This window comes from Tasmannia lanceolata, unplaced genomic scaffold (genome assembly GCF_043159265.1).
Source record: "Tasmannia lanceolata isolate RefF3 unplaced genomic scaffold, GAP_Taslan_0.1 ptg000023l, whole genome shotgun sequence".
NCBI lineage: Eukaryota > Viridiplantae > Streptophyta > Magnoliopsida > Canellales > Winteraceae > Tasmannia > Tasmannia lanceolata.
This window is the reverse complement of record NW_027518700.1, coordinates 6,080,704-6,091,439: the sequence shown is the minus strand read 5'-3', so window position 1 is coordinate 6,091,439 and position 10,736 is coordinate 6,080,704. Positions and strand designations below refer to the sequence as shown.

Below are 10,736 nucleotides of genomic sequence, written 5' to 3'. Positions count from 1 at the left end.
TATGTTCCTCATCTGTCATAACTGTAAATGGACCTACAAATATTCCATGAAACATAGTGGCCACACAAAGTCCTTTCAAAACACATCATACATGATAATTTTTAAAGCCTCATACAAAGTCCTTTCAAAACACATTATACATGATACTTTTTAAAGCCTTCTCATTTTAAAACTCCAAAATAGTTATTTTGGAGCACCATTCGGATTCTCCTAAAAGCCTAAGGCTTATATGGAGTAATGAAGCATCCTTTCAACTCAAATGTTAGTTAATGAGGATTAATAATGGCCTATGTACACTTTATTCAAGTAAACTGATCAAATCTACACACAAACAGAAAAATTCTTGGAAAACTAGTATACCCATTCATGCTAATCACCTAAATTTACAGATATATGTGATGAGAATTCAGGTCTGAAATGTGAAACCAGTGACAATATCAATCAGAGCTCAAGTACATGAAACCAGGACCCCACTAATTTCTCTTTCCCATTCAGTATAAACTAATTTGATTCCGTCTCTTCTGCAGATGGCGATGACTGTTCGGCCCCACCTGAATTGGAATTTATGGGTTTCTTAAACTGCACCAAAATCATAGTCATGTTGTCACATCCCTCTCCCACAGCTGTTGATGGTGCCAAACATCTATCGAATACTCTTTCACATACGGTGGAGAGATTGCTTTCCTGTAATAATACATTCATCATCAGATGCTAATACAATTAAGAAGTTCCTTTAAGACTTCCTTTCCCTCCATGTTTGGATGCCCCTAATATGGAAGTAGAAGGAATGTTGATTCCCATTTCTTTACTTTCGTTTTTCTCTTGACTTGAGAGTAAAGTCAGACCACTGTTGTAAATTTTGTTTCGTTTAGCCTGAGATGAGCGAAACTTTTCGTTCCGGAACAAAATGACCATACTTTCCATTTCGTTCCGGATTTCGGATGAAATGGGCGAAATTCCCCAATTCGTCTGAAATTTGTCAACTTAGTTGTTTTTCTTCTACTCCCCTTGGACTGCCATGTGAGTAGATGGCAACCAAATTATGCTAGGAAATGAAAATGTGTATTTTTACTTTGATTTTCCCAACTTTTGGATGCATCCAAACGGACCCTAAATGACACATCCTGGAACCTGTATTTGATAAAACATGAATAATCAAGTTGAAGAGAGGTATTGCCTACTTACAACTTTTATGTGCTCGTTTACGAAATCCACTAGTTGCTGGCTTGACATGCAGTCCCTGTAAAAAAAATGTAGACATCAACATTAAAAAGAAAACTAAGAAATTTGACATTTAAGTCACAGCTCCATAACAGAAGTACGAAGAAAATTAAAGCAATCAATTGTTAGTACCATTGTTAAGAAGGCAAATGTGACAACTAGATGAGATAAACATTCATCATATTTCTCAAGTTGTACTCATTCAAGGCAGTTAGAGGTTGGGTTGAATGTTAGATTGTAAGTATTTCACAAAAGAAATTGAAAGAGATAATCATATTGTGCCCGCACCCATTTTTCCTAGATGGTGAAAGTACATAGGTTGGGCATAGTGGCTGTGATCCAAATCTGCTAGGCCTCATAATGGACTGTTTAAATACTAAAAAGATCCTGCATTAAACAATCCGAAACCTCCAATCTATGAAGATTTTCGCACATTTTCTTTCTTACTTTCGAAACTGTTCGTTTTACAAATGATAAGCTTAGGGTTCATATTCTAATTTTGTGTCATTAAGTTATAGGAGTGATACCATGGTCGTTTCCAACCAATATCACTTGGTTTCTTTGAGTTATGAGCGTTTTCAGTAGGCCACACATGTATTATGAAAATTTTAAGTGGACAGTCTTTCAGTCGTTAGAGGGTGTGAAACGACCAGTTACTCCAAAAGCTTAAGCTGATGGAGATGGCGTTATTTATCTTTTATACTTTAACACTCCCCTGCACGTGTGGCTCTCTTGGCAAACACGTGGCACATGTAGTCCCACTTTGGGCCGACCATCTCATATGGAATTTTGCTATCCGGGAGGTTTGAACTCAAGACCTTTGACTCTGATAACATGTTAGCTTACCAACTTCTCCAAAAGCTTAAGCTGTTGGAGAAAAGAGTTATTTATCTTTTATACTTTAACAGAGGGTATTTTAGTCCAAAAGTGTTATGTTTTTTACGGTTTCAGAACTATCTAGTTCACTCTTTCAAAAAAAAAAAAGATATTGTAAACCTCAGGGCATTTTCTTGAATGGATCTATGTTATGATGAGATGATGGTGATGATGATGGATGCTATGGATGAAAGAATGAAAAATCAGTTTTTTCTTGCTTTCTTCCAAATCACGGATGTGCAAGTCTACCTTCCCAAGGTGTGAAGCCTTGACTACTTAGTGCGATGCTTATGGTTCCGGTGCAATGTATCGGGATTGCTAATGGAATTCTAGCATGAAGTTCTTCTTCTTTTTCTTCAGGGTGCAAAACCCTGAAAACCTAGGTGTGAAGAATTTTGATGAATTGCTTGAATTCTAAAGGCAAGACATAATTAAATTGAAACGGTTCCTCGCTAAAGAAAACCAAATTCCACTCCAACCAAAGAAAGAGATATATCACATCTTGGTTTAAACTCCTCCCAAAAATCATGGAAAAAAACCTGGATGATCAAGAGGAAATAAAAGCAGCATGCTTTGCATGTTGTCCAGTTCTGACAAGGTAATCCCACTGCTGGCATCAGTGTCAAGCTGATGTGACACTGATACCATGAATCCTCTCCTCTTTTCAGTCCTCCCAATAGGAAAGCATCTCTCAAAATGTGAGGGAACCTAGTAGAGGTGTCAATGAACCAATTTGACGAAGCAATTAGGACTGGTCAAACTTGACCCATTCATTTCTGGCCCAATGCTTCACGAAGCCCTGTCAATTAACATCACTATGTGACTTAAGATACTGAAGAATTTTGATGAATTGCTTCTAAGTGAGGAAAACTGTAAAGGCAAGACAGAATTGGCTCACACCACCAGGATGTGCTAGATCTGGTCTCAACCTAATAGTAACGTTAATTTGCTTCCCACTATTTAAATACTCTTGATGACCACTCAATGACCCCTCATCTACGGCTATGATTAACCTCAATAGATAAGTCGATCGGTTTCCCATCAAGTTTCTTGTTTCTCGAGAAAGATTTGAGGATCAGCACTTCCAAGTATACAAAAGGAGCAACAAAGGACAAAGTAGTCAGGCTCAGGCCCTGGCTTCATACTAAAATTGTGAATTCGGGCCCAAAGGAGATAATCCATGTCACATGGGACCTCTGATAGGTTGAGTAATCTACATGGGATAAAAAAGAATGAAAATATAGGGAAACAGCTGTACTACTTGGGTAATCCAGCTTGCCAATGTTCTTTATTTTGATGTTTCCGTGTTTAACCTAGTAGGGGACTTTTGGTATTTTAACTTTAAGCACTACGCCTTTCCTCTAGTTTCGGAATATATTTCTTCAGTTTCATTATGATTTCAGGTTAATTTACATTGACAATTTGTGTCCAAGCATATTATAGGGTTATCCTAGGGTTACTTCGGGTATTTGAGGTCTATTTTCATAATTTTAAATAGTTTTACTCTATGAGTAAGATTCATAGCAAAAACATGAGATAAACTATATAAGTCAATGTGATGCTTCTTTCAAGGAATAATGAATAAGTTTCTAGCTGCTCTTAAGATCTCTCTAAAACTAATCGAACATGTGAAGCTTTCTCCTAGAAATAAAGCTTAGACCTAGCATGAATCTAATTTTATCTCTTTTCTTCAAACTTCTTTTTAACTCTTTATTATTTTAGTTAAATATATACCATTTGACCAGTAAATACCTAAACCATATTTCCTCAACTCTATACCACGTTTCCCATCAAGCCCTAGATATTTCGTATATAGCTAAACTCTTTTCTTCATCCTCTGCCATTCGTCCATCATAGTTTAGCAAAAACTATGCTAAAAGACCAACAATCCTCACCTAAGCCAACCAACCTCCATTTAACCCCTTTTCTCCTGTCCAGTTTGTTAAACCCTAGCACCCCCGTCCTTTTCCATTGAAACGCTAATTCCATTAAACCTAGTTCTTCAAAAAACCTAACCCCAATCCTCTATTACATTTTCCTTAAGATCCTACATCAAATTCATGTCAAAGCTTAGTTTGTCACTACATCTACTCGTACAAGGCAAGCCTTTCAAGGAAGATTTTTTGACAAGCAAAGGAATGAACAACTTGGAGGCACATGTGGGTTCAACTGAGGCTTGTCTACCTCCACCTAGAAAAATCCACCTGTTGAAACTCAAGGAGAATGTTAGAAATGCCATTAATAATGAGCAAAAAGTGACTCACAATGATAATCCTTTGGGGCAGGGACCTCCTCCACGCCATGAGTTAATCCTTGGGTTGCAAGTGCAAGGAATACTTCACATGCTTCACTTATAGAGGTGCATGTGACAAGATGAAAGAAGAAAGAGGCGAAAAACATGATTTTGGTGGAGACATCACAAAAAATTTACAGGTTGAAGTTTCTAATTTTAATGGGAAGATAAACCCTTTTCTTATTGGCTTGCTGCCATAGAACACTAATTTGAGTAATATACAAGGAATCAAATTTCGATTACGATTTGGACTTATGGTTCCCACAGAAGTGGAAGTGCTTCATGACAGTCAATGGAAATCTTATAAAAAACGTGGAAGTTAATGGAAGTCTATGGAATTGATGGAGATTTAGGATGAAACTTCCGAAAATGCTAGAATAAGCACAATATACACCTCTACCATTCAAAAAAAAAAGAAGCACAATATACACCTAGAAACCATCACATAAGCAAGAAAGCCTTCCATAATGGTTTCGTAAGATAAAATATTCAGTGGCACGCAGTATTGTGCCTGTTTGGAATAGTACGGTTCATTCTAAACATAAAAATTTCACATGTTTTGAAACCAGATGATCCTATCTTTTCTTTGTTTTTTTTCTTTTTAAAATGAATCATCTTATTAATGGAATAGGCATTAATATTTTCTGGATATATAGAGTTTTTTGTTACTTTGAACTTCAGTCCCCAGAGAAGTCGACACATGCCAGCTGAAACTGATGCGTGTCGGCTGAATTTTAAACCATGCTGGTATGAGATGTAAGATGACTGAAGAGTTAGGTTTGCTATGATGAAGCGTCTAGAGTAAGAAACGATTTGGTGGACTGGTGTTGGGAGCCAAATACAAAGCTTGGGGCAGCCTCCTATTGCTAATTGAGAGGAGATGAAGATGTGCTTGAAGAAGAAGTATTACGATCTCAACTAGAGTGCTTGTATTATCAATTGGTGATTCTTAGGCAAGGAAGTATGATGGTGGTGCAGTACACGAACATGTTTAAAAGCTTAATGTTCGTTGTGAGGTGACGGAAGAGACATCCTAAAAACTTTCTCGTTTTAAGATGAGATTAAGGGATGAAATTCGAAGAGAGATGATGCCAAATTCGAAGAGAGATGATTCAGCATCATCTCTATAACACTAAACAAGCATTCCAATTGACCAGTGATATTGAGCAATACTTGAGGCAGCCGGTTACTAGGGGGTTTACTACCCAATCAGAATAGGCAGTGGTCCGAAAAGTTGTTGATTTGGGTAAAATTTTAGGCCACGTTTGGATACCCACAAGATTTAGATTTGGATTTAGTTGACATTTTGAACTGGATCAGATCCTAAAAATTTCCAAATCAGCTACAATAGTGCAAAAATTCCGATTTTGAAATCTGTTCTGCGAGACATTATTTGGAAATCAATATTTGTGGCAACTTCCTTCACCGTCGCTTGCTCCTCGACGTTGCTCCGGCAGCAGCGAGACATCCCTCCCTCTCTCTCTCTCTTAAAACATGTTCATGAAGATGATGGATGTATTTTGTATCCAAAACTCAAATCCAAATCAAAATACAAATGCATGAGGTATCCAAACGGGCCCTTAAGGTCAACTCCTAATAATGCTAATGCATTCAAGCCATGTGGTTCTAGACCTAACCAAGTCACATAATTCAAGGGAAAAGCGATTGCAACTAAGGTTACAAAAGAGTGAAACAGTGAAACTAGGTGTTACAGGTGCAATCTATAGAGCTTTCTATAATGTGCAGTCCCTCTACCGATCGGAGGGTTAGAATCATCCTATGGAAATTATCTACGGTGTACAGATTATTTACATTGTGGGCCAACAAATAATCGGTTTGGATCATCCTATGAATCAGCCCCCACCGTACTTTTTGAAAAATACTAGACTTCATGTGCATCCCATGCCACACCCTTGAGTCAATACACTACACCCCAAAAATAGCCAACAGCCCGTCGTGCTATTGCCTTCACGATGGATGTGAGTGATAGTGTAAACACTGGTGGGTGTAAGCTTAGAAGCACAAAGCGGATGCGGGAGCGGGTGCGGGAGCGGGTGCGGGGACGGGGGCGGGGGCGGAGGCGGGAGTGGGGGCGGCGAAGCGTGGCGTCTAGAAGAGTCTAAGTTTGGGAGCGCCATGGGAGCGTGTATGCAATATTTTCTTTATATATCTTTCAAAATTCAAGTACATCAAAAATAATAGTTTCTAACCATTTTCATACGTATCTTTCAAAATTTAAGTACATCTAAAAGCTAATTTCTAACCATCTTCACCATCTTCATTTGTGTATACTCGTTCTTCGTGCCTTCTGAAGATGCACAAGCCTTTGTGCTTCCTCCAATGAAGTACTTTGAAGAGTTGGAGGAGTTTGACGTAGGGAAGTTGATGATGATGGGACTTATAGAGTAATAGAAGCAGACTGGGAGCGTTATTAGAGTGGTTTCCGACTCTCTGGGGTCGCGCTCCCTAGAAGCTCCTTCCTAAAGAGCGCCGAATCGAGGTTCCGAGGTGGGAGCGGCATCCCGAGAGAAGGCTCCTGCTTCTAAGGGTGCAAGTAGATTTCTCATCTCCCTAATATAATAATATCTGAGCTTCCAAGGGGGATAAGACTAATCTCACAAACCACCTAATGAGGATCCAAAGCTTTTGAGGGCAACCAACCTTAGGCCATTCTAGGCTGCCATAACCTTTAAATTGATAGTGTGACTCCAGTCGCAATAAGCTACATACGCCACAGCAATATTATCATGAGAATTTTTACATCCAAAACAAGCCATCCTAACTTCAACATCGTCCACATAGGAGATTTTGTGATTCCCATCGAAGTTAAAGTGTGATCCACCTAGGTTGAGGAGCCGCCCATGTGTCCAAAGGGCACGAAGGGGGCATATAGTCCTTGCTTTCCATGATCCAATTCTTCAATTATATCCTAAAGGGTCCATTCAGTTGTTTTCCGTTGAAGGGAAAGGAAACTGATGCGGCAAAATGGAAAAGAAAGGAAAAGAAATTGTAATGGAAAACATGTGATATGGTATTTTAGTTGCCAAGAAACCCACAGAAACTAAACAGAAAAATATTATATGACGCTTTAGTTGCACAGAAAGCCATAACTACGCAACTTAGGCCATTGTAAGAATCAAGATATAAATTAACTATTAATTCATAACTAAGCAAATCTAAGAAATTTCAGTATGCTGATATAAACCAAGTTGTTGGTAGAATTTGTAAAATAAGCGAGTGATTCAGAGATGTATCTGGTCATCACAACCAAACATGGTATCTACAAATTATGCTAGAAAATAACTTGCTAAAATATTGAAACTATGGTAGAAAAAAATATGCTAAAATATGCTAAAATAACTATAATAAAATAACATCCTAACAAGAACATGCTAAGTCAATACCACAAACAGAAGTTCTCGAACGCAAGCAGAAAAGCCCTAAACTTGCAGCCAAACATCATAAATCAATTTCCCATACCTTTTGATTGTTTAAATCATGCAAGAATTTGTTTATACCAACTGATTTCAAAAGGTAGGGTTCAATCTGCTATTTTTTTATATGTTTTTATAGTCTGAAATTTCAGCATTCAAACACCAAAATATAAGCCTTGGAAGGTATTTTACTGTAAAACTGATGAATGCAAGGTTGTTATGCCTGTGAAAAAAAGAGCATAAAAGTCCCTGTTTCACTTTTTTTACTTGATAGCGGAAAACCTCGAAAAAAATTAATCAAAAGGATGAAAAACCCCCCACAAATGAAAAACCCAAACTAGTAAGGATGAAACATAAGACTTCATCTTTCATTGGCCCATCAAGGCGAAGAATCTTATAACCGTTCAGGGATGGAACATGGAATGCTTCTCTCAGCCATCCCTTGCTGAAATTAAACATCTCCTCGGTGCAGCAATCTTTGATCTGCCAGTATTGTTTGGAAAACTACAGATAATGGGAAGTACTTTAAAGCTCGTGCATAGAACTCCACCAGAAAACCCCCAACTACCAACTCAAAAGGATGAAAAATCCCAAAACTCGTAAGGATGAACTCCCCCTCCCCCCCCCCCCCCCCCGAAATTAAATCTTAAGGGTGAAAATCTCGCCCTCCCTCTTTCTACCTCCAATTTTGAGGGTTTCTTGCAGATAGAGAGGCGGGGGGGGGGGGGGAGGATATGGAGTTGACGGATTCTCTTGTACCAGAGAGAGAGAGAGAGAGAGAGCTTAGTCGAGCTTGCACAGAGACGAGCAGCAGCGAGGAAAGGAGATGGAGACGAGCAGCAACAAGAACCATCTTCGCAAAAGAGAGAGGAGAGAAGAAAAGTCGAGATACAGGCGATTGTCGAAAGAAACTACTTGCCACTGCTCACAAGCAGAAACTCGGTCGATCGAAATCACTTGACACATCAACATGAAAGAAAAGCCACACAGCCAAGGTTTCCGTGGAAACCAACTAAACAACCGTGTAAGCCAATTTGACAGAAAGAAAACCACTTTTCCTTTTACTTTCCATGCCAAAGAGGGCAACTGAACACACCCAAAGGGAAATACTAGAGAGTGATTCAACATCGAAGCACAATCCCACATTAAATCTAACACTTCTAGCGGTACATTTACATGTGTCGACATGCAAGTCAAAGATTAATTCAAAATGTTGGCTAAATCATAGCTTGATATTTAAAAGGAACAAACTCCATTAAGAATTTGTATTGTTTACAATTGCTAATTAGAGAAAATATCATAAATATACTCAACTCAACTCAACTCAACTAAGCCTTTGCCCCAAACTAGTTGGGGTTGGCTAATGAATCTTTTAGAAAATTTTCATGACTAAAAATATCATAAATATGATATTTTTAGGGGTTGAGGGAGGCTATAGTAATTAAAGAGTACGTGGATGCATCCATTAACTTATCTTCTCGGTAGTCGGGAAGTTGGTCTTTCATCTCGCGTCTTTTCAGTTCCCTTTGTTCTAGCGCTCTCTTCTAGAAGCGGATGTTTCAAGGCCTTAGGTTTGGTATTAAAAGGTACCTTTAACCTCATATTTTGAAGAGACTTTCAAACCTAAAGAAAGACTTCTTCTTCCTGGCTACCATTAACAAAGGAGGAATGGCAACTCCTGATGATCCAGGAGAATTCTCTTCTTGCTCTGGAAGACGGCTATTCTTTCTTTGTGCGGTCTGGAATCTACTCGGGCTAGAGTCTCAAGTCGGGCCGTTCACTGGGTATAAACTCTGTGGGATTATCCTGATTAAAGACACCCATTCACCGTTGTACAAGCACTCTTTCTTTAAGCTACTTGGGTTCGAAAAAAGGGTTGTGAGGAGGCAAAAATGGGATGTGACTAAGGTGGTGGGTATCCGGCTGGTGGAAGAAAACCCTACGAGGAGAAGAGCTCCAGGATTCCTGGACAAGATTCCGGAGGTTTTTCTTCTTTTCCTGCCAGAGTCCCAGATCCAGCATAGTATGGAGGAAGTTTTTCCGGTTTTGACGACTTTCCCAAAAACACAAACTGAATGGCTATCTAGATGGTGATGACAAGTCTATTTTGATGAATGCCTTGCCTTTTCCCTGTTATTGAAAAGATGAGAGTGGGACCTCAAGAAATAAAGGGTTGTAGTTGAAGAATTTGAAAGGGAAGTGAAACAGTTATTCACCAGGGTAGCAGCGCATGGAAGTGTAGACCTCACTGTATTGGTGGACCCTGAATATCTTTTTTGGGCTTGTTACTGGCGTAGGAGTATGCTCCTAGCCTCCCTTAATTGATTCTATGTAATGCAAGTTGGGACCCCTGGTCCCCAATGTAATTTTCACAGTATCAATGAAATTGTCAATTTTAAAAAAAAAAAATATACAAGACCAAATTTAGCAATTGGTAATATTGGGAAAAAGAATTTGGTATGTGTGATGGTAGAAAGCAAAAACTTCAGGATCTAGTGCAGAAGCTAAAAATAGAGCTAACAGTTCAAGAACCAAAGATAGTAACTACTAGAACATCTTCAACGATCATAAGAACCTAAAACTGAGCCTAATTAACCTCAACAAATTACAATATATCTTCAACCCATTGTATTGTGGTACATAGAAACATAAAGTCATAAGCTTTTTCTTTGTAAAAGGTAAAGTTGAGCAGGTCGGATAAACCGATAAAGACCCTGTATGCTCTGACCATTAAAGAGGTTGCTGATATACTTACTAAGGGATAGCAATTACAGGTTGGTGATGTAGATATTAACTTGATGGAGAATGTTATTGAGAAAAAAAATTCCATTTTATTTTATTTTCCTCGGAGCTGTACAAAGACACCAAGAGAAATATTTGTTGTTTTTATATCATGTCACGGGAATTTGTCT

General features: G+C 38.6%; 1 protein-coding gene across 3 annotated transcripts in view; it reads right to left on the bottom strand.

The window, feature by feature from the left end:
• Positions 1–270: 270 nt before the first annotated feature.
• The window catches only part of LOC143856129 (putative protein phosphatase 2C 11), a 34,521-nt gene continuing 24,055 nt past the window's right edge, over positions 271–10,736 (bottom strand). For all 3 annotated transcript variants that reach the window (XM_077366214.1, XM_077366211.1, XM_077366212.1), the window contains exons 12-13: positions 1,186–1,240; positions 271–684 (exon numbers count right to left, since the gene is read on the bottom strand). In XM_077366214.1, the coding sequence (XP_077222329.1) occupies positions 502–684; positions 1,186–1,240 (238 nt within the window). In that variant the 3' untranslated portion in view covers positions 271–501. The remainder of the gene's footprint in view (positions 685–1,185; positions 1,241–10,736) is intronic.